The sequence below is a fragment of the Anser brachyrhynchus genome (assembly GCF_964034855.1).
Source record: "Anser brachyrhynchus genome assembly, chromosome: 19".
Taxonomy (NCBI): Eukaryota; Metazoa; Chordata; class Aves; order Anseriformes; family Anatidae; genus Anser; species Anser brachyrhynchus.
Window position 1 is genome coordinate 6920820 of NC_137712.1, and position 24125 is coordinate 6944944.

The 24125-nt window shown below is 67.0% G+C and overlaps 3 protein-coding genes across 9 annotated transcripts; 2 read left to right on the top strand and 1 right to left on the bottom strand.

Moving 5' to 3' along the window:
• The first annotated feature begins 400 nt into the window (after positions 1 to 400).
• On the top strand, positions 401 to 7717 carry CDK9 (cyclin dependent kinase 9). Of its 2 annotated transcripts, none has more exons than XM_080562474.1 (7): positions 401 to 558; positions 1408 to 1489; positions 1959 to 2049; positions 3875 to 4041; positions 4214 to 4385; positions 4457 to 4605; positions 5801 to 7717. In XM_080562474.1, exons 1-7 carry the CDS (start codon positions 467 to 469, stop codon positions 6164 to 6166), a joined length of 1119 nt encoding a protein of 372 aa, XP_080418600.1. In that variant the 5' UTR covers positions 401 to 466; the 3' UTR covers positions 6167 to 7717. The 2 variants fall into 2 exon arrangements, with proteins under 2 accessions (XP_080418600.1, XP_080418601.1); XM_080562475.1 differs by having other exon boundaries at positions 447 to 519.
• Positions 7432 to 12508, top strand: FPGS (folylpolyglutamate synthase). Of its 4 annotated transcripts, XM_080562473.1 has the most exons (15): positions 7432 to 7569; positions 8705 to 8833; positions 8965 to 9018; positions 9139 to 9203; positions 9335 to 9449; positions 9558 to 9635; positions 9838 to 9899; positions 9975 to 10077; positions 10164 to 10241; positions 10322 to 10469; positions 10572 to 10673; positions 10887 to 11037; positions 11144 to 11219; positions 11522 to 11588; positions 11682 to 12508. In XM_080562473.1, the coding sequence occupies exons 1-15, from the start codon at positions 7549 to 7551 to the stop codon at positions 12110 to 12112; spliced, it is 1680 nt and encodes a 559-aa protein (XP_080418599.1). In that variant the 5' UTR covers positions 7432 to 7548; the 3' UTR covers positions 12113 to 12508. The 4 variants fall into 4 exon arrangements, with proteins under 4 accessions (XP_080418599.1, XP_080418596.1, XP_080418597.1 ...); XM_080562470.1 differs by lacking the exons at positions 7432 to 7569; positions 8705 to 8833 and having other exon boundaries at positions 8888 to 9018; positions 9354 to 9449; positions 10545 to 10673; XM_080562471.1 differs by lacking the exons at positions 7432 to 7569; positions 8705 to 8833 and having other exon boundaries at positions 8888 to 9018; positions 9354 to 9449; positions 10569 to 10673.
• ENG (endoglin) lies at positions 12461 to 23759 on the bottom strand. 3 transcript variants are annotated; one of them, XR_013941013.1, is made up of 16 exons: positions 23601 to 23759; positions 19438 to 19595; positions 17189 to 17323; positions 16454 to 16616; positions 16074 to 16230; positions 15813 to 15945; positions 15390 to 15564; positions 15168 to 15310; positions 14903 to 15040; positions 14733 to 14777; positions 14546 to 14656; positions 14219 to 14464; positions 13915 to 13978; positions 13713 to 13814; positions 12675 to 13163; positions 12461 to 12519 (listed from the first exon to the last, which is right to left on the bottom strand). XR_013941013.1 is itself a non-coding variant. In XM_080562456.1 (15 exons), the coding sequence occupies exons 1-15, from the start codon at positions 23662 to 23664 to the stop codon at positions 13018 to 13020; spliced, it is 1980 nt and encodes a 659-aa protein (XP_080418582.1). In that variant the 5' UTR covers positions 23665 to 23759; the 3' UTR covers positions 12461 to 13017. The 3 variants fall into 3 exon arrangements, 2 of the variants coding, with proteins under 2 accessions (XP_080418582.1, XP_080418583.1); XM_080562456.1 differs by having other exon boundaries at positions 12461 to 13163; XM_080562457.1 differs by having other exon boundaries at positions 12461 to 13183.
• Between the last annotated feature and the right edge of the window lie 366 nt (positions 23760 to 24125).

Sequence of the window (24125 nt, forward strand, 5' to 3'; positions counted from 1 at the left end):
TGGGGGCGCTGGAGCGGGACGAGGGGATGCAGGCGCAGCAGGGCGCCACGGGGCCGTCTCCACCCGTGTGCCCCTGTCCCTGTCTAGCCTCGGTGCTTCCCGCTGTGTTCCCCACTTTGGGTAGCAAACGACCCCAAATAAGCCACACAGTGCGGGCAGCGGCACAAAACCCGTCCGTGTCTGCTGTGGTTCGTGCTGCACTGGGACGGGGGCTTGCGATCCCCACCGGGGCCCACCACCGAGCCCCCAGGGAGCTGAGGGACGGACGGAGGGACCACGGAGGCACCGCGGAGCCTCCCAACCCCGGCGGGGCGACGCCTTCCCGGGGGTAACCCAGGCTAAAGGCGAGGGGGTGACAAGATGGCGGCGCGGGGGGGGCGGGGCGGACTACAACTCCCAGCGGGCAGCGCGGCGCGGCGGAAGCGGCGGGGAGGGGGCGCCGGACGGGGCCGTGGCGGCCGGCGGCATGGCCAAGCAGTACGACATGGTGGAGTGCCCCTTCTGCGACGAGGTCTCCAAGTACGAGAAGCTCGCCAAGATCGGGCAGGGCACCTTCGGGTGAGCGCCCGGGCCGCGGGGCCTCGGCTGGGGCCGGCCGGGGGGGCTGCGGCCTGGCCTGGCCCGGCCCTGCCCCCTGCCCCTGCCCCCTGCCCCTGCCCCCTGCCCCTTCCCCTGCCCCCTTCCCCTGCCCCCTTCCCCTGCCCCCTTCCCCTGCCCCCTTCCCCTGCCCCCTTCCCCTGCCCCCTTCCCCTGCCCCCTTCCCCTGCCCCCTTCCCCTGCCCCCTTCCCCTGCCCCCTTCCCCTGCCCCCTGCCCCTGCCCCCTTCCCCTGCCCCCTGCCCCCTGCCCCCTGCCCCTGCCCCCTGCCCCTGCCCCCTGCCCCTGCCCCTACCCCTGCCCCTGCCCCTACCCCTGCCCCTGCCCCTACCCCTGCCCCTGCCCCTACCCCTGCCCCTGCCCCTACCCCTGCCCCTTCCCCTACCCCTGCCCCTTCCCCTACCCCTGCCCCTTCCCCTACCCCTGCCCCTTCCCCTACCCCTGCCCCTTCCCCTACCCCTGCCCCTTCCCCTACCCCTGCCCCTTCCCCTACCCCTGCCCCTTCCCCTACCCCTGCCCCTTCCCCTACCCCTGCCCCTTCCCCTACCCCTGCCCCTTCCCCTACCCCTGCCCCTTCCCCTACCCCTGCCCCTTCCCCTACCCCTGCCCCTTCCCCTACCCCTGCCCCTTCCCCTACCCCTGCCCCTTCCCCTACCCCTGCCCCTTCCCCTACCCCTGCCCCTTCCCCTACCCCTGCCCCTTCCCCTACCCCTGCCCCTTCCCCTACCCCTGCCCCTTCCCCTACCCCTGCCCCTTCCCCTACCCCTGCCCCTTGCCCCTGCCCCTCACAGCCTTCTCCCCCTTCTCCCAGGGAGGTTTTCAAAGCCAAGCACCGCCAGACGGGCAAGAAGGTAGCCCTGAAGAAGGTGCTGATGGAGAACGAGAAGGAGGGGGTGAGTGGCTGTGTTCGCCTGGCTGTGTTTGGGGAGGACGGGGCGGGAGGGCTGGGGGAGCGGAGCTGATCTTTGTGACGGCGGAGGGTGGCCTCGCTCCCTGCGTGTGTTCTTTGATAACGTTTACAGCTGGGACGTGCCAGGTCTTGAGTAACAGCGTAAGCGGGTAGCGGGGAGGACGCTCTGCGGGTCAGGAGGAGCTGTGCAGTGCCCCCTGACAAACAAGCAGGGTGTCAGCGTTGCTTAAACGCCTCCGCCTGGTGGCAGAATCGCTCTCGCTAATGGTACTGAATGAATTCCGACAGTCCCAGTGTTACGTTTTGAAGCTCTGATGGCACGTAAATAAGTTGGCCCAGTGCTGCTCCAGCAGCCCCCCTGCTGTGTTGTGGTCACAGCTTTCCCTGTCCTCCAGGCAGCCGTGGGCTGGTGTCCTGCGCTCCTAACCCACGCCCTCTGTTTCTCCTTTCAGTTCCCTATCACGGCTCTGCGAGAGATTAAAATCCTCCAGCTGCTCAAGCACGAGAACGTGGTGAACCTCATAGAAATCTGCAGGACCAAAGGTAGCTGCCGGGGGTCTCCCTTGCGCCGGCTGCTCGCCGAGGGGCTGCCGGTTTTCCTTCAGCCCCGGTTGGTGGCTGAGCAGAGCGGTGTGCCGCGGGTGGGAACAGGCCTTCCAGCTGGGCCCCGGGGTGACAGCACACCCGTTTTTGAAAGCTGTCTCTAAACGGGTTAGAACTGTGCCGCAGCTTGGCTGGAAAAAGCCCTGGTCAGGGCATGCCTGCGCTGTCGCCGTGCGTGCTGTCTGTGTGCTGCCTGAGAAGCTTTAAATACACCTGTGCTGGAGAGCACCCGAAGCGGGGGGTTTTCCTCCTGGAACGGATTTTCGTGGCTGCGTGGTGTCGGGGCCATGCTGGGAGCTGTGCCTCAGCTGGAGGCGCGCTCAGGCTCTTGCCGGGTGTGTGGCACTCAGCGCTCGGGGCTGGCTTAAACGCGCCGCAGCCCCGCGCGGAGCCCTTCGGTGGCGGTGTGCCGAGCTGCTTGCTGCTCCCTCGTCGCCGCAGGCTGTCCCCGGCGGAGGCAGCGTGCCTGGTGTGCTTAATGCACCTGGCCTGGCTCGGTTTCCAGGGAAATGGGTTTAAAACATTTCCTGCTTTTTATATATCATCCTCGTCTGTGGATTTTACCAGAAAAGCAGTTTTGGAGGTGACAGATGATGTTAAAGCCTGCCATGCTGTAGCCAGTCGCTTCAGCTAAATAAAATGCAAGTGGCAGCTGTCTGCTGCTACTGTTTCCGTAAAAACACCAGGTAGAAACTTCCGACCTAGGACCGGGGACCGGAATTTACTCTGCGGTGTCTATTGATTACCGCCAGTTTTTGGAACTAGCAGGTACAAGGAAAAACACCACCACCAAGTTAATTTTTAATTCCTTGTGTGATTAAAGCAGTTGTGATGACTGCATGTGTCTGGCATGCCGAAGGTAAATATTTTTGTGGACGTGTAAAATTGTTTGGTTTTTGTTTAAATTCCAGTTTCCTTCCAAATCCAGTTTGACCTCAGTTTCACGTGAAAAATAGGAATGTGGCACTTACTGTTCCCAGACTTTCAGCTTTTGCCTTTTCACGTGGTGAGGACTGTGCCCGTGTCAGGGACTCGCACAGATCCGCAGGCATCCTCCCCGCCAGCGGGGAGAGCGCGGCGTTGGCTGCGAGGGCTGAGCTCAGCCCTCGTGTTCTGGTTGCTGATCAGCGGGTTTTGCTGCGTGCAGCTGATGGAAATCAGCCTTTCGTTTCAATGTTTTGCACGTGTGCTCTAGGAACGAGATTGAAATTGATTGCTTCATTTGAGGTTTCCTGCTATTGACTTTAAATTGCAATTGAAATTGGAGTTTTAAATCATATTGATCTAGATCAGTCTGTTTTCGTAGATATCGTTTGAGGTTGCAGAAAACCTCGCTTTCTAATGTTATTTTAGAAAGATTTTCTCTGTTCCTGTGTTTATATTTTTTTTCTGGGGCTGTCTTTGCCAGTAATGCTGCTGTGGTGATCCTGCTCGGCTGGCAGCTGGCAGCGTGTGCACCTACAGGCCGTGGTTTGTAGGGAGGAAACTCCACAGCTGTTAGGTGCACAAATTAAGCTTTCAAAGGCTTTTTGTGTCCTTTCCTTGCCTTTCCCGTGACATTTGCCGCTCGTCCCCTGTTCTTCTGTTGCTTTTTTTTGCTGTCATAGTGCCTCTCTCCGAAGGACCTTGAAGCCTGCGGGGTCTCCGTTTCTCTGCGTGTGTGCCCTGAGGCTTTACGTAGTGAGCCAGGATGGCTGGAGGTCAGGGGGAGCTGTGATGGGACCGGGGATCCCTCTCTGACTGTCCCCGCTTGCGTCTCCTGCAGCCTCTCCGTACAACCGCTGCAAGGGCAGTATCTACCTGGTGTTTGACTTCTGCGAGCACGACCTGGCTGGCCTTCTCAGCAACGCCCACGTCAAGTTCACGCTCTCGGAGATCAAGAAGGTCATGCAGATGCTGCTGAACGGACTGTACTACATCCACAGGAACAAGGTAACGGGCCGGATCCGTGCTGAGCTCTGAGGCCCGCCTTGCTCTCCGCGACCTGCCGAGGGGTGGGCGTCTTAGCACAGGCTGGAGGGAAAGCCTTCCTTGCCCTTCGTCTCTGGAACCGGGGTGCCGAAGGAGGATTCCTCAGTGGCTTAATCTTTCTGTCCTCATGCAGATCTTGCATCGAGACATGAAAGCCGCCAACGTCCTGATCACTCGGGACGGAGTCCTGAAGCTCGCAGACTTCGGGCTGGCTCGAGCTTTCAGCCTGGCTAAGAACAGCCAGCCGAACCGCTACACCAACCGGGTGGTCACCCTGTGGTACCGGCCGCCAGAGCTGCTCCTAGGTAGGCGGTGGGCTCTGCCGGCTCCTCCTCCCTTCTCGTCCCCTGGTGACTAACGCCGCGCCTCTCTTCAGGGGAGCGGGACTACGGGCCCCCCATCGACCTCTGGGGCGGGGGCTGCATCATGGCCGAGATGTGGACCCGCAGCCCCATCATGCAGGGCAACACGGAGCAGCACCAGCTCACCCTCATTAGCCAGCTCTGCGGATCCATCACGCCGGAGGTGAGGGCCGGAGCGAGGGCAGGCCGTGGAGGGCAGGAGCTGCGATGTGGTGGCGTGGGCTGGGGCTGGGATCGAGTGCTCCTGATCCTCTCCCTGCCCTGCGCGCGGGTCGCTGCGTGTTCCCAGCATCAGCGTGCCTGCTGCTGGCGGGGAGGTTGGGGAGGCTGGGAGCCGAGTATCCTCTGACACTGAGCTTCCTTGCTGCGTCGTGTAAACTTGAGCTGCCTTGTTCAGCCTCCTAAACACATGAGGGCGGATGTGGCCTCTTCTGAGATGAGCGAGTGGTGTCCGTGTTTCTGAGCACGGAGGGGAAACACGGAGGGGATGCTGGTTGCTCAGTGTGAAAGAACAGAACGTAACGTGTAGGAATCTATTCTGCGTTTGGGAGTTGCCTCTCAGATAAACACCCTCTGTGTTTCTGGTTAAAGAGGTTTGTTTTATGCTGTGGGGTTCGTCTCGGGTGCTTTGCACTGGTCACGCTGGAAAGCCTCTCTAATTCTGGCTGGTGATCTGTGGCATCAGCTCAGCCCTGCTGTGAGCACTCAGCCCTTTCTCAGCTCCTTGCTTAAGGGCAGCTAGTCCTGCCCTCTTGTGGAAGATCGAGCCGAAAGGGATCTTGGCCAGGGCTGTCATCAAACAGGGTGTGATAGGAAGGCGGCTGTGCACGCAGCTGCAGAGACCGACGCTGCTGTTACGTACACTGGAGGTGCTTCCTTTTGTGCCGAAGTGCTTGTTGCTGCGGTCTGTCCCAGCCTGGGGCCGAGGTAAGTACAAGTGATTGCAGCAGGCTGTGGTTTCAAGGGATAAAAGGTGCCACGTACATCCAAGTTGTTATTAGTGAGGAGTTTTGTCCGTTGACCTTTCTGGAGATTGTAGTTGGCCTTAGCTGGTTCTCCAGTACATTTTTTTTTTTTGGTGGGAGGACAGAAATCCTGTGGCATCCCCAGGAGTGCTGTGCTGTGTGCCGTTCCCACACCAGGAGGATTCTGTCCTGACTTGTCCACGTGTCTGTAGGCTTTGGTGTGCTCTTTAGTGTCTCCGTGCTGTGGGAACAAGGCCTGCTGGCTTGGAGCTTATAAAATAGCACTGTTCTCTCAGCGTACCTCACGCCAGTTTGCCTGAGGGCGTTAGCTTCAGTGGCTTCTGCTCTCTGTAACTATCTCCTCCCAACCCTCCCCTTCCTGATCCCTCCCAGGTCTGGCCGAATGTGGATAAATACGAGCTGTTTGAGAAGCTGGATCTCCCCAAGGGCCAGAAGCGCAAGGTGAAGGATCGCCTCAAAGCCTACGTCAAGGACCCCTACGCGCTCGACCTCATCGACAAGCTGCTGGTGCTGGATCCCGCCCAACGCATCGACAGCGACGATGCGCTGAACCACGACTTCTTCTGGTCAGACCCCATGCCCTCGGACCTCAAAAACATGCTGTCCACACACAACCAGTCCATGTTCGAGTACCTGGCCCCGCCGCGCAGGCGGGGTGGGCACATGCCCCAGCAGCCGGCGAACCAGGGCAGGAACCCCACAGCCACCAACCAGACCGAATTTGACAGGGTGTTCTGAGCGGGGTCCCGGCCGGGCTGCTCAGGGAGGTGCAGTGAGCAGGGACGTGCTGGCGGGGTCTCTCTCTCTCTCTCTCTCTCTCTTTCTCTCTGGGCAGGGACTTCCTTCAAGGTGAAGTGCCTGGTGGCTTTAACCGAGCTCTGCCATCCCCTCTCCTTGCACAGGAGCTCTGCCACTAAGGAGCTGCGGTGTGCAAGCTGTCTGGTTGTGTGTGTGTGTGTGTGAGTAAGTGGGGAGGTGACGTCTGTGAGCCTGGGGTTGTTTCCCTGCAGCTTTGGCACACAGCCCGTGTCTCCCTGGAGCAATCTGTATTGGTTAGGTTAATCTCGTGGATCAATTGTTAGGGACCTGGTGACGGAGAAGGTGGCTGTGTCAGTGCTGGGGCTTGCTGAGGCTCTCAGCAAGCAGTCCAGTGAGCAGCAGGACTGGGAGCAGCTGCCCTGGACCAGACTGGGCCCCGCTGGTAGCTGTGTCTGACTCTCAGTTGGTCTTAGCTCCTACACAGCATGTCCTCTGAATGCTCAGATGCTGATGTAGGATGAGGCAGGTGCCTCTGAGTAATTTGGACGTGTCTTGGGGAAGGCATAGTCATACTGCCTAGAGTGACTAACTCTCGCTAGAGTTTTGGGCTACAGCCTAGAAAGGGCCTTAGTGGGCCAACCAGAGGGGTGGCTGACACAGCTGGTTGCTCCATACAGCCAGGTTTTATGGTGGGAATCATGGGTCTCTGTCACAGTGCTCGGCGTCCGTGCTTTCTTGGTTCCAAGCTGCAATTAGGATTCTTGTGGGACACGCCTAGCCAGCTGCCTGCTTTTCGCTTAGCACTAACCATGGTGAGAATTCGGATTGGGAAGGGAGCTGGGGGTGCTGCCCTCAGGCGGGCTGGCTCCTGGGGGTGCTTGGAGGCAGCCCCCTGTCCCGCTGCTTGCAGAGCTTTCGGCACGGCACGGCTGCGTTGGAGGAGCCGGGGCCACTCTTACAAACCCTCATGCATCCACTCCTCTGTCCTGGAGCTCTGTGGGTGAGTGTGGAGCAGGACCACCGCCGTCCCCAGGTGCAGAGATGAGGCACACGGTGCCGGTGTGTGCGCGCCTTGCTCTGCTGGAGTTCTTGGGCCTGGCTGGCGTGGAGCAGGTGCTCCTTCACAGCCTGCTCAGCACCTCGTCTTCCGCGGCTGTCAGCTGCACATGGCCGTCTTCTCCCGAGCCACATGGATCCCAAGACTTTCAAGCACGTAACGTGTACAAAACGCAGTGGGTGATAACCTTTGGCATTCGATAGGTTGTCCGTTAACTAGACCAGTGGCAAAAGCCACGTCTGTGGCGTATTAGCTCGAGGCGGAGGAGGTGGGGAGTGCACCCCTTTCAGAGCAGCCGCTGAGGATGATAAAGGACGCCTATAAGGTAAATCTCTTGGTGTGGGGGGCTCCGAAATCGTGTCTGGTCGCGAGGGGACTCGTTCCTTGGGGAAAAAAAAAAATAATGAAGTTGGTCGCGAGCAATAAGCCAGATTACTTCTGCCACTTGTGAATAAACGTGATCTTGTTCCGAACCACCTTTCCCCCCCCCCCGTGTGTGGGCCTGCTTCTTACGCCTGAACTTCGAAGGCACCCGGGGCCGCCTTGGATGCGCTGCGCCGGGCGGGCAGGGGCAGGGCGGCGGGGCGCGGCGTGCCCTGACAGGGCTGCTGCCGGGGGCTGGAGCCGAGCCGTGCCCGGTGCGGTAACGCGGCTAGCGGGGACGGAGCATCCTCGGGGGGGAGGCAGCGGGGCCGCTCTGCTGCTTTTTTCGCCCTGCCGCGGGCTCCGTGAGGCCGGGGGGGGGGCTTCCAGGGCTGCGTGCTCGGAGCCCCCCCCCCCGTGCGGCCGGGCAGCGGGCGAGCCCTGAGCGGCGGCTCCGCGCTCCCCGCGGCGCCTCGCCCCCCGTGAGGGGAGCCCCTGCCCCTCTCCAACATGGCGCCCCCCCCCAGCTTTGGGACGTGGCGGCGCTTTGCCCTTAATAAAGATGGCGGCGGCGGCGCGAGGGGGGATCGTGGCGGGGGGGCGGGGCCGCGGCGGCACGCGGCGGGGCGGGCGGCGTGAGGGGAGCGGCGCGATGGTGGCGCGGGGGCTGCGCGCGCTGCGGGCCGGGGCCGCGGCGGCGGCGGCGGGGGGGGGGGGGGCGCGGCGGGAGGGGGCTCAGCACGCGCCCCGCGCGCGCCCCCGCCGCGGATTACCAGGTACCGGTACCGGGGGGGGCACACCGGGACACGGCACCGGAGCCGCGCTGTGGGACCGGGGGGGGGCTGGTGGACCTCTCCCCGGTACCGGGGGGGGTGCACCGGGATCTCCCCCCGCCGCACCGCGGGGGGCGTTTGGATGCCACGCGCGGGGCTCGGCCCCCCCCCGGGGGGGTGTGGGGGGGGGGAGCGGGGAGCGGGGCTGCCCCGGGCTCAGCCCGCCCCCCCCGGGGATAAGAGGCCGGGGGCCGTGCGGAGGGGGCCGGGGGCGGCAGCACCGGGGCGGCGGCGATGGGCGCCTCAGCGGCGGGCTCGTTCCAGGACGCCATCCGCACGCTGAACACGCTGCAGACCAACGCCAGCTACCTGGAGCAGGTCCGGCGGGAGCGCGGGGACCCCCGAGCGCAGCTGGAGGCCATGAGGGGCTTCCTGGAGAGGAGCGGGCTGCAGGTGAGACGGTGCCACCGCCCCCCCCCCGGTGTGTCACCACCACCACCCCCCCGGCGTCACCCGCTGTCCCTGCGGTCCTTGTCCCCGGCCCAGGGCGGCCGCAGGGGTCCCACGGGGTGGCTGACCTGCAGGTGGAGGACCTGGACGGGCTGAACATCATCCACGTCACCGGGACGAAGGGCAAGGTGAGCGGGGAGGGGTGGGGGGCGCGGGGGGCGGGGGGACACGGATGGGGACAGAGGGGACACGGATGGGGACGGGGACGAGGACGGGGACACCCAGGGCTGACGCTGCCGCATCCCCAGGGCTCAGCATGCGCCTTCACCGAGCGCATCCTCCGCGGCTACGGGCTGAAGACCGGCTTCTACAGGTGGGCAGGAGCGGCCGGGGGGCTCGGGGGGCCGGGGGGCTCATGGGGGGGGAAGGGGGGCACGGGGACACCATTCGGGCCATGCCTGAGGGTGTCCCTCCCCCCCTGTTTTTATGGCGTCCCCCCCCCAGCTCCCCGCACCTGGTGCAGGTGCGCGAGCGGATCCGCATCAACGGGCAGCCGCTCAGCAAGGAGCTCTTCAGCAAGTACTTCTGGCTGGTCTACAACCGCCTGGAGGAGACCAAGGTGGGGGCTTCTCGGGGCTCACTGGGGGATGTGGGGGGCTCCTGGGGGGCTCACCGGGGACCGGGGAGCCCCCCGGGGCCGTCCCCTAACGCCCGCCCTGCCCGGCAGGACCCGGCGCAGGCCAGCATGCCGGCGTATTTCCGCTTCCTCACCATCATGGCCTTCCACGTCTTCCTGCAGGAGAAGGTAGGCGATGGCGCGGTGCTCCCACAGACAGCAGGTCCCGGGGGGGTGTGGGGGACGGGGGCTGACCCCCGGCAGGGCCGTGATGGCCGTGCTAAGCCCACGGTGCCGTCGGGTGTGTGGGTGGCACGGTCCCATCACCCGCTGGGTCCCAAATCCACGGGGACGCTTGCCGCTGATGGCTCCGCGTCCCCTCGGTCCCCAGGTGGACCTGGCGGTGCTGGAGGTGGGCATCGGCGGCGCCTACGACTGCACCAACATCATCAGGTAGGTGGGCACCGGGACCGTCCCCGCGCTGTCCCCGCGCCGCCTCCCGCCCGCTGCTGAGCCCCGTGTCCCCAGGACGCCCGTGGTGTGCGGCGTCTCCTCGCTGGGCATCGACCACACCAGCATCCTGGGGGACACCATGGAGAAGATCGCCTGGCAGAAGGGGGGCATTTTTAAGGTAGGGACGACACTCCGTGTCCCCCTGGGGGCTGCTTTGGGGCCGTGCTCGGTGGAGGTCCCTGACGGTGTGCGTCCCTCCTGCAGCCCGGCGTGCCGGCGTTCACCGTGCCGCAGCCCGAGCGGCCGCTGGAGGTGCTGCGGGAGCGAGCCCGGGAGCGCGGGGTGAGCTCGGGGATGGGTTTGTGGGGTGAGCAGGGGGGCTCCGTGCGGCGGGGGGGGGGCTCAGCCTCCTGTCCCCGCAGTGCCCGCTCTACGTCTGCCCGGAGCTGGACGCCTTCGAGGCCGGGAGCCGGGCGCTGGAGCTGGGGCTGGCGGGCGGCCACCAGCGCTCCAACGCCGCGCTGGCACTGCAGCTCTCGCGGACGTGGCTGCAGCGACGGGGCTACGAGGGTAAGCCAGGAAAAGGGGGGGGGGGGGACACAGAAGGGATGGAAAATGGGGCGGGGGGTGGCATCGCTCACAAAGCGCCGTCGGGGCGCCCGTCCCCAGCAGGTACCGGGGTGCTGCAGGATGCGCTGCCCGTCGCGGAGCCCTTGGCGCAGCGATCAGTGCCGCTGGCGCCCGTGTTTCATCCCAGCGATGCCATGATCCAAGGTGCAGTACGGGTACAAGGTGGGGGGGGCCGTGCTTGCACCCCCCCCCCCAGTGCCACTGGCGTGTTTGCAGCGGGTTGGGGACATCCCGCGTGTCCTTGGCACGGCCGCGGGGTGATGCTCTGCCACCACCGTACCCCTGCTTGTGCGGGTCCCGGTGCTGGGGTGTGGGGGGGTCCAGCTGTGCCCTGTGTCCCTGTGTCCCCCCCCCCAGGCCTGCGGGACACGGAGTGGCTGGGCCGCACGCAGGTGCTGCCCCACGGCCCCGTGACGTGGTACATCGACGGGGCGCACACCACCAGCAGCGTCCAGGCCTGCGTCCGCTGGTTCCGCCAGGCTGCCCTCAACGAGGACAAGCCCCAGGAGTAAGGAGGGGACACGGGGGGGGGGGGGGGGCACAAACACGTGGTGGCTGTGCCGGGGGCCCCGCGGGGATATAGGGCAGCGCCCACCCCCCCGTTGTCCCCACAGCGGCTCCGAGGTGCGCGTGCTGCTCTTCAACGCCACGGGGGACCGGGACACGGCCGCGCTGCTGAAGCTGCTGCTGGTGAGGTTTTGGGGTGCCTGCGGGGGGGGGAGCGGGTGCTGGCAGGGCGCTGAGTGCCCCCCCGTGCCCCTGGGACCTGCTTTGCCGTGGGTGCAGGAGCCACGAGGTGGAGCTGCTGTCCGTCTGTCCGTTCTGCCGTCCCCCAGCTCCGTGTCCCCCCTCCCGGGGGTCTCGCAGCCTGGGGGACCCGTGCAAAACCCCCCCAGAGCCCCGCTGGGCTGGGGCTGGTCCCAGTGGCACTGCCCTGGCGGGTGGGGGTCCCGGTGCCCCCCCCAGCACGCTGAGCACCCCTCTCCCCGCAGCCCTGCCACTTCGACTACGCCGTCTTCTGCCCCAACTTCACGGAGGTGTCGGTGACCGGCAGCGCCGGTGAGTGCCGGGGGGCTGCGGGAGCTCCCGGTGCGCCCCCCCCCCCCCTCCATCCTTTCCATCCCTGACCCCCCTGTGTCCCACCTCCCCCAGACCAACAAAACTTCAACGTGACCCTGGAGAACGCCCTCACCCGCTGCCTGGAGAACCAGAAGACGTGGACGCGGCTGATGGAGGAGAAGGGGGGCCAGGACCCCTGGCTGCCGCCCCCCCTGGAGGTGGGGGGGCTGCTGAAGCCGGACCCCCTGCGGGGAGCCCTGCTCCTGGTGCCCCCGGCCGAGCGGCCGCTCAACTCCACCTCCCTCGTCTTCCCCTGCCTCTCGCACGCCCTGCAGTGGATCGCCCAGGGCCGGGACCCCCACCTCCCCGCGCCCCCCGCCAAGGGGGGGGCGCACCCACAGCCCGTGGCCACCAGCGGGGCCGTGCTGCTGCAGGAGGCGGCCGCCGTCCGCGTCCTCGTCACCGGCAGCCTGCACCTGGTGGGGGGGGTCCTCAAGCTGCTGGACCCCGCGCTGTCCCAGTAGCGGGGGTTTGGGGCTCCGCACCTTTTACTTGAAGGCTGGGGGGGGGGCGCACGGGACCCCCCCTGCCACCGGTGCCCCCCTAACAGGGGCTCAACCCCCCCCCCCTGCCCTGGCCCTTCTCACCCCAGTGCCTTTTGTCTGTGCCAGCCCCGGGGGGGTGGCAGTGGCGGTGGCCACGCTGGCTGTCCCCACGAGGTGGGGGGGACACTCCTGGCCCCCCTTGGTGTGTGTGTGTGTGTAGGGGGGGGCGAGATGGACTCGGGGTGCCCTGTGGGGTCCCTGCACCCCCCGGGGGAGGTTTGGGGGTGCCCCAGGTGTGACTCTGAGGCTCCTCGTTGTTGCGACTAATTTAACGTAGGATAAGTTTTTATTATTATTAAAAGTTTGTAACTTTGACCTGGAGCTGGCTGGGGGGGGTGGGGGGCGGGGGGGCGGGCTGCTCTCTGCGCATCGCCCCACGTACGGGGGCAGCCGCGCGGTGCCGCCCGGCCCCGCAGCCCCCCCACGCCAATAAACCTCTCGCTGCTCCCAGCCCTGCCCGGTGCCTTCGTGGGACGGGGACATGGAGGGGGGGGGGCAGTGACCCCATCGGGGCTGTGCTGGGCCCCCCCCCCCATTGCTCAGGGTGCGTTTATACCGCGTTATGGGGGGGTATATGGGGGCCGCGGTGTCCCCACGCAGGATGGAGAGCACCGGGGCGCATCCCGGGGGCACCCGCGCTTTGCCCCCAGCACCCCCGTCTGCTGGGGACCCCCGGGGGGGGTTGCACGGGGCCCCCACCTCCCTCCGCAGGCTGCCTGGGGGGGGGCCAAAGCATTCACTGAATGAGTAAGGGCGGCCCCGGGGACGGCGAGGGGCCGCGGCCCCCTCCGGGCTCGGCCTGAGATTTGGGGCAGAAAAAGGTTTTAAGGGGGCTGGGGCGGAGGCGGCGGCGAGGGGGGGCCCGGGGGGGTCAGGCCATGCTGCTGGTGGAGCAGGGGGTGCTCTGGGTGCTGCCGATGCTGTGGTTGGTGCTGCTGCTCTCCGAGGCCGGCGCCGTGGTGGAGACCGGCTGCAGTTTGGAGATGGGACCTGCATTATGCCGGCGGTCCGGGGTTGGGGGGGGGGAAATTGGAAGGGGGTAGGATAGGAAGGGGGGGGAGGGGGGGGGAAAGAAAAACATGAAGGGACAAAAAACAAGACTCGGCGCCAGCACGGCCGGCCGGGGATGGCTCATCCTGGACCTGACCTTTCCAGGCCGATAAGCGCGTCCAGGCCCTGGCGCGGGGCTCGCGCTCCCCGGCCAACGCGGCCCCCGTGCCCCCTCCCCGGCCCCCCCCCCGGCCCCCCCCCCCCGGCCCCGATAAGGCGTGGGATGGAGATGGGCTTCGCGGGGGACCCCGGGGACCGCGGCCGCGCCGGGCCGGCTCCTTCTCACGCAGAGCCTTGGCCAGAAGGGATGCGTGGCTGATAGCAGCAGGACCCTCGCCCGGGGACGTGCGGGAGGATTGGGGCGGGGGGGGAAGAGGACGGGCTTCCCGGCAATGGGACGTGTGTAGGGCCCCTCCTCACCGCCCCCACTCTCGCCCCCCCCACCCCGCCCGTACACAGCGGTACTCACGGGTGTGCGAGTAGATGTACCAGAGCCCGGCGGTGAGGAGCGCCCCGATGAGGAAGGCTCCGAAGGTGATGCCCAGCACGGCGGCCAGCCCCAGCCCTCGGTCTGCGGGGGGGGGACACACACACGGGGCCGTCAGCAGAGTGACACCGTCCCAAAGCCTCTGCGTGGCCCCCCCCAACCCTGCCCCGTGCCCCAAACTCACTGTTGGGCGGCCGCCAGACGTCCTTCACTGTCACCTCCAAAACCTTCTCGAAGATGGTGTTGTTCTGCGCACGGGGAGGGCCGGGGTGAGCACGGGGACAGCGCTGTCCCACCGCCACCGCCCCAGTGCCACCCTCCCATGGGGACAGGGCTGGGTTCCCCCACACCCAGCGGCTCTGGGGACCTGGGGTGCTGTCCCCAGCTTGGTGACGGAGACCGGTGGCTGGGGACCCACCGAAACGGGGACAGGCACGGCGCCAGCTTGGGGACATGCGTGGGGACCCCGCGACAGGGCTGTCACTGACCTGCAGCCCGGCCTTGCACTTGAGGGTGGCGGAGAAGGGGACGTGGCCGCCCTCGGGGACGGCGTAGGTGAAGCGGAATCGCCAAACCTTCCTGGCCCTGCTGCCGGGGGGCTCCTCCAGCACGGCCACGCTGGAGCTCTGCGCCTTGTTGGCCTGCACCAGCAGCAGCGGCTCCGTCCCCGGTGCCACCAGCCAGCACTCCTTGAGCTGCAGGTCGGCCGGGTAGTCGTCCCAGCGCATGGACGCCTGCGGGGGGGGGGGGACGGGGTCGCCGTGAGGGATGCTGCCCCGTGGCACAGTCCCCGCGGTGCCCGAGCGCTGCGGTACCTGCACGAAAGCCTCCTTGTTGACCTCCAGCTCCGTCTGCGGCGCCTCGAAGGCGGCGGTGGGGAAGAGGCGCAGGAAGAGCTCCCGTGGGATCTGGCACTGGAAGGCCACCTAGGGACAAGGACAGCGTTGGCCACCCCACGGCACCCAGCGAGCCGGTGACACCGGTACCGGTGCTGGCACTTACCCGCACGCTCCTGAGCGCCGAGCCCTTGGACAGGCTGAGGATGAGCTGCGAGGAGGGGAGGAAGGCTCGGTCAGCCCGGCCCTTGAGCTGTCCCCATGAGCATCCCTGCCGATGGGGTCCCTCGTCCCTGATGGGATGGGGACACCTCCCCGGCCGGTGCCGCCGCTCACCTCGTTCTTGGCGTTGCCCTGGCTCTCCAGCGAGGTGCCGCAGTGGCTGAGCGGGGTGCGCAGCATGAAGTGCGTCGCGTTCTTCTCCGCCTGGCAGCTGATGTCCCGCAGGGTGATGTTCACCACGTCTTTGATGGGCTGAGAGAAAAACACCAGCCGTAACCAAAGCTCCCTCCGGCGTGCTCGGCCAACTCCCCCCCCCCCAGCACCCCGACACCCGGAGCAGGATGAGACCCCCCCAAAGGCACGCAGGCGGTGCCCTCACCTCCAGGTGGGACCTGGCAATGATGATCTCCATGGTGTCATCCGTGCACTTCCAGGGCTGGAGCATTAAGAGCAGCACGTGGGGCAGCGTGTCCGAGGTGGGCGCCGGCGGCGTGGGCGTCGCGGGCGGCTTCCTCAGCACCTCTGCGGGGAGAGGATGCGGGGAGCTGAGCGGGGACACCCCAACAAAACCCTGAGCCCAGGAGGGGCGCCGGGGACCCACCGTGCTCCTGGATCTCCAGGGTGATGCGGGGGCTGATGGGGATGGTGGAGTAGGAGGCGATGACGCTGTAGTTCTTCTCGAAGGCTTTGGCGACCAGGCCCTGCTCCGTGTCGGGCAGCAGCTCCCCGCTGAAGAGGTGCGTGAGGAAGGACGTGATCTTGTAGGTGCCAGAGACCTGTGGGGGTGGCACAGGGGGGGCTTAGCGGGGCCGGGGGCGTCTGGCTGTGAGCAGCCACCGCGGTCGGGGCCGCACCGAGGTGGGGACGGGCTCTGGGGGATCACGGCACAGCGAGGGGGCTGCCGCGTCCCTGTGCTGGTGTCCCCAGGGCGATGTCCCCTCCTGCCAGCCCCATCGCCACGTGGGCTCTTTGCCACCCCCTTCCCAGGGCCAGCGAGGGGACGATGGTGGGGGGGCGGCCGTACCAGGAACTGGATGTGGCAGCCGTTAAGCGAGAGGAACCAGGTGAGGTTGGCCCGGCTCTGGAGGATGAGGATCTGGTTGCTCACCACCCTCTCGGGACAGCTCAGGGACAGGTTCACCTCGGTGACGGGCGAGCTGCAAGAGCACGAGACCCCCTCCAGCCTCAGCTCCCACTCTGCCAGGTCTGGGGCCTCCAAGAGACCCCCGACCCCTTCCCCAGGTTCTCCAAGCTGTGCCCCCCCCAGGGGGGACACGCACGGTACCTGTGCTCGGGCTGCAGCCGGATGATATGGGCAGCCCTGGAGCCGTGGGCACCGCCGCTGGCGCAGCCCCTCATCCCATGGAAAAACACCTCGGCGTCGAGTTGCGGCGCGGCGTTGAAGCGCTCCTGGGGGATGCAGTCCGGGGGGCTGCGGGCATCTGCAGGGGGGGTGCAGGCAGCGCTGGGGGGGTCACCGAAACCAAACCGCGCTCGGCAGGCACGGAGAGGGTGCCCAGGGGAACCGCTGCCCGCAGCATCGCCCCCTGAACCCAGCGCGTTCCCAGCACGGGGAGCAGGGAGAGCACTGCGGCTCCTTCCTCCCCCCCCGGTGCCACCCGGTGTCCCCCCCCACCTCCCCGCCAGCCCCCGTCCCCAACGCACCTTCGCCCAGGCGGAGGTGGATCGCGCGGGGGTCCCGCAGCTCGCTGTAGGACGTGATGCCCCCGTAGGTGCCCCGCGCCCAGTCCAGCAGCTGCCCCTTGCTGGCGGCCGCCGGCAGCTCCCTGTGCGGCACCGTGGTGCTCCCCGGGCTCAGGGTGGCATCCTGAGGGCGAGAGGCAGCCTGAGCCGGGGCAGGACGCGTGGACACATCCCTCCCCGGCTCCAGCCGCAGCCAGGAAAATATCCCCCTAGCATGGAGGCCGCTGGTTTGAAGCTGGTTTGGCTGGGCATCTCCGGAGGCCTGACTGCATCACGGCTTGGGGTCACACCGTGGGGATCTGGGGGAGCGGCGCGGCCGGCCGGCGGCACGCGGGGAGCTCGGCCCACTTTATTATTAGCCGCAAAACAAAGCCGGAGGTTTATTTTCCTAACAAAGCTCCCGGCCCCGGCTCAGCTCGCTGGAGCCAAACCCCATCGCTGACCTTCCTCCCGGCAGCCGGAGGAAACGGGAGCTTTTTCAAGCCCCGTGCCTCATTCCCCGCCCAGCCTGCCCCGCGCTCAGATCCGCCGCCGGGGCCAGGCGTCCCCTCGGCCGCGGGCGCCGCGAGCATCGTCCCTGGGGAGAGGGGACCGGCGTCCCCCGTGGGCACCCCAAGCACCCCAGGGATGTCCCCAGCCCTGCTGTACCCCCCCTCCGAATTGCTCCCAGGGGTCCAGTGGGGCCGGGGCACTCACGGTGAGGACGAGCAGGTCCGGGCACAGGGAGGTGATGGAGGCCAAGCACCGGGAGCACTGCAGGACCAGCACCGCTGGCCGGGCGCAGCCGCTGGCTGGCGGCGTGACGGACACCTTGAGCACGACGGCTGGGACCTGGGGGAGCAAGGAGAGTGTCAGCGCCGCGGCACGGCTGGGACGGAGCCCCCTCCCGTGTCCCCAGTGATGGGACAGCAGGGAGGGACGTCGGGATGGCCCCGAACACAGGAGGCTGCGGGGCTGGGAATTTTGGCCTTGGGGCAGGTGAGGGATGCAGGGATGCCACCTGGGTGTTGACCCACACCACAGTGCGACAAAACCCTCCGGCTGTCCCCAAATGAGGGACCAGGGTGTCCTCACACTAGGGACAGAGCATCCCCACGCTGGGACCAGGGCACCCACCATGGGTGTCAGAGCACGGGGGACTGGGCGGCAGGCTGTCACCCTGTGGGGACTGGGGCATCCCACACTGGGAACTGGAAATCCCCAAAGAGCAGCCCACGACATCCCACACCGGGACTGGAGCATCCCCACACCGGGGCTGGGCCATCCCCAACCCCATGCACCGGCGTATCCCCACCCCCGGGTACTAGGACCCCCCCATGGCTATCCCGGCCCCATCCTGACACCGCGGAGCCGCTCCAGTCCCGGGGCAGCCGCAGGGCTCGGCTCAGCCGGAAACCCGCGTCAGGAAGCCGGGGAGCCAGGCGCTAAGTTTGGAAACCACTGCCTGGCTCAGCGCTCACAGCGCGGCGGCGGGCACGGCGAGCCGCCCGGGGCTGCGTGGGCACCGAGGCACGGCACAACCACCGGCGCCGGCCTCTTGCCTGGCACCGTAGGGCCGAGGGCACCGCCTGGCCTGGCCGTGGCCCCGTGGCAAGCTCGGCCGCGTGGGTGGCCGGGGACCCCGGGTGGCCCCGCGGCGGCGGGAGGAGCCGGCGCTGGTTTTCCTGCCGCGTGTTTTGCGGCGCTCCATTGTTTGGTGCCCGCCGAGCGGAGGGAGGCTCGGTTTGCGTCTAGCCCTCTGCGGCCTTTTTTTAGGTTTTTCTTCTTGGTGTTATTTTTTTTTTTTTTTTCTTCATAGGGATCTGCTTATAGAAAACGGCTTCCAGTAATTCTTCTGCGAGCGGAGCCGGGTCCCTGCCCGGCTCCCCCCGCGCGCCCAGGGCTCGGTGCCGGCGAGCCGAGTGCCGCAGCCGTGACATCAGCGCGTGTCCCCCGCCGCCTCCGGTGACAAAGCCGGGGCACCCCCGGCCCTGACGCTCAGCCACAGGCGCCTGCCTGCGTCAGGGCCAGGTTTCCCGTCAGGGCGTGCGGGGTGAGGCCGTGCTGGGGTGCCGCGGGCGTGGGGCACTGCAGAAGCTGCCCCCAAAGCGACTCCCCCTGCGCCTCCCCTGCCCAGCGCCCCGAAAAGCAGAACTGGGAAAGCTGGGAGGCGGCGGGGGGAACGCGGTGCTGGGCTGCTGGGGCCGGGCCAACATCTGGTGCTGCGCTTGCCGGGGCCCTGAGAGCTCGAGGGAAGCCCAGCCTGAGCCCTACAGCGGGGTTTTCCCCCCGAGCTGCCCCCTCCTGCCCTGCCCACGCTCTCAGGACCTCACCAGGCGGGGACGCAGCCCCGGCCTCGCTGCCCCGCTGTGCTCATCGTCACCCCAAAGCCACCCGGAGCGCCCAGGGAGCGGTTATCGCCCCGAGGCAGGCTGCGAAACACTGGTGGCCACGTTTCCGCTGCAAGTGATGTGAGTGCCTCGGGCCTCCCTGCATCCCTCCCTCCCTCCCTCCCTCCCTCCTCAGCACTGTCCCCATGGGTGCTGGGGCTCTGCCCCGCTCCTGCTCCCCGCAGGGCCACCTCCCCGAGGGACGTGCGGGTTGTGGGGACGCCCAGCGCGGGGACAGTCCCTGCGGTGCCAGAAAAGCGTCAGAAACGTGGCCTTTAAAGGGTTTAAACTTCCCCTCTGGGGACAGAGAAAAACTGCAGCTTCAGCTCAGAGGGGAAGCGCAGCCGTGCGGGGAAATTGCGCTGTGGAAAAGGTTAATCTGGTTTCTCTCGCCGCTCCTGATTTAGAGGAAATGCTTTCGACAGCTCCGTGCTGACCGCAGTGTGCCGGGGGCGAGGGGGCTGCATTTACCCGGGAGGGGGATGGAAAAGGATGGGGGGGGCCAGGGCATGGAAAACCCCAACCTGAGCACCCCGACGGTGCCCGGGGCTGACGCACGGGGTCCCGCTGGCTCACCTTGGACCACTGGACGCCGAGGACGTGGACTTCATTGGCGCTGTGCAGGGAGCTGCTGCTGACGCAGCCCCGCGGCACCGTGCCCGTGCTGTAGGACAGGGTGACGGGGGGCTCCGCCGCCACCGGCCGCAGGTCGCAGCCCTCGGCGGGCACGGGGTCTGGGTGGAAGACAAGAGACATCGGTCACCGCCACGCTGCATGGGGACAGGGGACAGGCCGTGGGGGGCCTGCACCACGACGCCAGCCCCAGTGCTGCCTCTGCTCGGGGCCTGCCCGGTGCAGCGATCCCATAATGACCCTCGGATCCGGTCTGGAAAAACCCGCTGTCCCCGCGCGGCACCGCCGCGTGCCAGAGCTCCCGCGTGGCTTCCCCTACAAGCGGGCGGCGGAGGCGGCCCCCCCCGCATCCCTCCCCCCCCCCCCGGTGCTGACGGAAACTGGGAAGCCCAGGTGTGGAAATGGCACCGAGCTCGGCCCCGCCGGCGGCCGAGGTGAGAGGCAGGCGGGCGGCGGTGACACCGAGAACCCCACATGGGGCTGGCGAGCGAGCGGGGCCCCGCAGCTGCCAAGGGAAATCCTGACTGCAAAGAAAGGCGTTTGAAGCCCTGATTCTGCCTTGCTCGGAGGCTGCCGCGGCCATTTCCCCTGCCCTGGGCAGTGCCGCCGCAGTCCTGCTGTCCCTGAGTTGTCCCCTGCACCCGTGGGTGGCACGGCAGGGTGGGTGCCTGCCTTGCGGGGCGCTTTGCACCGGGGCGTCCCCGCGGGGCTGGGGGCACCGCGCTTGCTTTGGACGTGGCCACCGAGCGCTGTCCCTTCCCTGGGGGCTCTCTGGCAGCTCCGGCCACTGAGCTGGGAGGTGACCGGGCCCTGCGCCAGCACCGGGGCACCCGGCGTCCCCATGGGGACGGGGACAGGGCGGCGCGAGGCCGCGGGCACCGAGGCTGCGACGGGCGGCAGCCTGGCAAGGGCCACCCGCGCCGTCCCTGGGCTACGTCGGGGTGGCGAGGCCGCGGCGGCGGGGTCACAGCGCAGGCCCCGCGGTGACGCTGCCACGGGCCCACCTATTGTCCGGCGCTTCCTCCCCCCGGCGCGGCGGCCACAGCATCGGGAGGAAGATAAACAGCCGCTTATCTGGGCGCCGCAGCCCGCGGCCCTCTTCCCTCTCTGCTCCTGCCCCGGCGGCACCGGGCATGGCCCCCGGCCCCTGGCATCGCGGGGCAGGGGACGGGCAGCTCGTCACCTCTCCGGTGACATCCCGCAGGGGTGACATCCCGCAGGGGGAGGGGACATGGCTGGCTTCTCCCCGGCGTGGGGCAGGGATGCTGCGGAGGGGACGCGGGGCAGCGGTGCCAGCCGGGCACCGTCCCCGTCCCCGTCCCCGTCCCGGGGGAAGGCAGCAGCGGTCTCCAGCATTATGTCAGGATCAGATAACGGCGCTCAGCTGGGCCCAGCCTGCGCCCGCGGGGTCAATCAGATAAGGGCGCATTTATTTTTGTACTCCAGGAAATAAAAAAAATAAAAAAAAATGAAAAAAATAAAAGGAAAGAAAGAAAGAAAATCCACTTTATGTTTTTCCAGCCTCCCACCCGCCCTCGGCCTCGCCGCAGCGCAGACGGAGCGGGGAGCGGGGACGGAGCTGCCGCGTCTCCCCGGCGCGTGGATGTCTGGGGGGGGGGGGGGGGGGAAATTCCTGTTTTGTTGCGAGCGGATCAAAGGCCCCGGGTGCAGAACAAAGCCCAGGGGTGCCGGGGGTGCCGGGGGGGGGGCACGGGGCCAGGGCAGGCGCCGGGGCCGGCTCCAGCGGGGCAGGATCTCCCGGGCAGCACCACTCCGGTGTCCCCCCCGCGCTGCCTCGGCACTCGTGCAATGAGCTGGCAGGGCTCGGCGGGGACGGAGCCGGCGCTGCAGGGCTGGGGGCTGTCACCCCCGGGCCACCCCCGGCTGTTGTGCCTCGTGGAGGTGACAGCGGGGCTTGGGGAAGGGGCAGATACGCCCACACCACCCGGCACCGGGTTTTCTGGGTGCAGTGCTGGGGGAGATGCTGTCCCACGCCAGCCTGTCCCACGTCAGCCTGTCCCACACCAGCCTGTCCCCAGGTGGATGAAGGTGACACGCTCTGTGTCCCCTTTACACGTGGTTTCTGCCCCCCAGCAGGGAGCAGCCTCACCCGGGCTGGGAAGGGAAGAGCCAGCAGCACGCTCCCCACTGCGACAGCAGCCCCAGTCCCTGCTGGTGCTGTCAGAGGGGGCACATGGGAGCTTAAAGCCCCCAGCCCTGGAAGCCCCCCCGTGTCTGCATGGCCCCATGGTGCTGTGCCTGCCAGGGACACCCTAGCCCCAAGGGTCTGCACCAGCCAGGGCAGGGTCCATATGGCACAGCTACAGGGGACGGGGATGGCACAGCCGTACAGGGTGGGGACGTATGGCACAGCTACACGTGTTCGGGACGGTGTGGCACGGCTACATGGGACATGGGCTATATGGAAGAGCTACACAGGACAGGGACCTCAGAGGCACAGTCACATATAGCAGGGACTGTATAGCTCAGATTTATAGGACAGGGACTGCATTGCGCAGTTCCTTAGGACAGGGACCATAGGGCACAGCTAGACAGGGTAGGGACCATATAGCAGGTAGGTAGGAGAGGGGCTGCAACACATAGCTGTGTGGGACCGGACAGCGTAACAGCTATATAGGATGAGGACCATACAGCACAGCTAGAAGGCACAGGGACACCCAGATAAGTAGGATGGGGGACCATACGGCACAGCTATATAGCACAGCCACATCAGTGCAGGGCTGTATGGCACAGCCACATGGGAGGGGGAGTGTATGGCACAAGTACAGAGGACACGGCTGTATGGCACAGCTACGTGCGACAGAGACTAAACTGTACAGCTACATAGGATGGGGGATATCAGGCACAGCTATGCAGGATAGGAATTATATGGCACACGTACGTAGGACAGGGCCTGTACGGCATGGCTACACAGGATGTAGACCATATGGCACAGCTGTGCAATGGGGGCTGTACCACACGGCTACACAGGACACAGACCTTATCACACATCTGTTTGGGATGGTGACCATACACACAGCTACATAAGACACAGACCTTATTACACATCTATTTAGGATGATGACCGTACCACACAGCTCCATAGGACACAGACCTTGTTGCACATCTATTTAGGATGGCGACCGTACGGCACAGCCACACGACAAGGGCTGTATGGCACAGCTACAGGGGGCACAGACCTACAGCACAGCTAGATAGGATGGAGCCCGTATGACAGCTATAGGACAGGGACCATATGGCACAGCTACGTCGGATGGGGACTGTACAGCACAGTCCCCTGGGGCACGGCCCCAGCCCCTTGGGACAGGGCCTGTAGGGCATGGCCACGGGCAGCACCGGGGGGTGACAGCGGGCAGGGCGCAGGCACCCGGCCCGGCAGTGGGGACCCCCAGCAGCCCCCATGGGACTGACCCGTGCGGGACGTGCTGAACCCACTGACCCTGCGTTGCCGCTGCCCTCACGCTTCCCTGTCCCTGTGCACCCCGTCCCCGTGTCCCCAGCTCCCTGCCCGCCTGCGGGTGTCCCCATGCCCGCGCCCCCCCAAAATCCTCCCCGCGAAGCCACAGCGCCTGCGGTCACGGGGCGAGGACTGCGGGGCCGACAACTAAGGCGGTGAAAAAGTGCCTGGCCCTATTGCCACAGACACCGGGGGTGGGGGGGGTTGTTTTTTTTTTTCCTCGTTCCCCAGCCCCCCCCGGGTCGGTGCCCCCGTTGAGGGGGTCCCGCTGCCTGCCCCTTCCCGGGGAAAGGGCGCTTGGACGCCCCTGGGACCCTGGTGACGCAGCCTGGATTTGGGGCTGGCGGAGAGCGGGGGGTGAGGCAATACCCGAGCCGGGACCCAGCCGTATCAGCCCCCACCCCCCCAGCCCACCCCAGCAGGTCACCCCTCGCCCCCCACCCCCCTTCCCCCTCCTCTCCCCCCGTTCCCCTCCGAGTTACCGGCGGCTCCTCCGCGCTCCCCCCCGCGCCTGTTTCCCGTGCGCCGAGCCCGGTGCCGCCGTCGGGGAGCCCCGAGCCCGAAGCCCCCAACCCTCAGCGGTCCCCGGTGCCCCCCCGACGGGCCCCCCCACCCCCCCCCCACTCACCGGGGCGGGCGAGCAGCGGCAGCAGCAGCGGCAGCAGCAGCGGGGGGGGGCTCCGCAGGCACATCCCGGCCGCCGCCGCTGCCCGCAGCCGAGAGCGCAGTGAGCGGGCGCGGCGGCGGCAGGAAACCGACTCCCTTCGGGAGGAGGAGGAGGAGGAGGAGGAGGAGGAGGAGGAGGAGGAACAGGGTCGGCGCCCGGAGGAAATGCCGCTCCGCAGCCCTGGAGCCGCGCCGGCCGGAGAGGGGGGAGTTTGGGGATGGGGGGGGGGGGGTGTCCGGGCGCGCCGTGCCTCAGTTTCCCCGCAGGGCGCGGGCACCGCCGCGGGGGCGCCCTGGAGGCAGCCCGGGTTCTGGGGGGGTGGGGGGGGGGCGGAGGGGAAAGAGGGTCCCCCCCACCCTGGGGTGGCAACGGTGAGAAGGAGGGGGGGGTGGCTGTAGTATCTGCACTGAGGATGGGCAGGGGACAGGGTGCCAAGGGTGCCAAGGCAGGGGTCGGGGTGCAAGGCAGGGTGCGCCCCCCCCTCCC

Coding starts and splice junctions, on each gene's coding strand:
- CDK9 (XM_080562474.1), top strand. CDS start 467: ATGGCCAAGCAGTACGACATGGTGGAGTGCCCCTTCTGCGACGAGGTC. Junction 559..1,407: donor ATCGGGCAGGGCACCTTCGG/GTGAGCGCCCGG, acceptor CCCTTCTCCCAG/GGAGGTTTTCAAAGCCAAGC. Junction 4,042..4,213: donor ACTACATCCACAGGAACAAG/GTAACGGGCCGG, acceptor GTCCTCATGCAG/ATCTTGCATCGAGACATGAA.
- FPGS (XM_080562473.1), top strand. CDS start 7,549: ATGATAAAGGACGCCTATAAG. Junction 9,019..9,138: donor TCACCGGGACGAAGGGCAAG/GTGAGCGGGGAG, acceptor CCGCATCCCCAG/GGCTCAGCATGCGCCTTCAC. Junction 11,038..11,143: donor AACGAGGACAAGCCCCAGGA/GTAAGGAGGGGA, acceptor TTGTCCCCACAG/CGGCTCCGAGGTGCGCGTGC.
- ENG (XM_080562456.1), bottom strand. CDS start 23,664: ATGTGCCTGCGGAGCCCCCCCCCGCTGCTGCTGCCGCTGCTGCTGCCG. Junction 15,041..15,167: donor TTGCCAGGTCCCACCTGGAG/GTGAGGGCACCG, acceptor TTTTTCTCTCAG/CCCATCAAAGACGTGGTGAA. Junction 14,465..14,545: donor ACAAGGAGGCTTTCGTGCAG/GTACCGCAGCGC, acceptor CCCCCCCCGCAG/GCGTCCATGCGCTGGGACGA.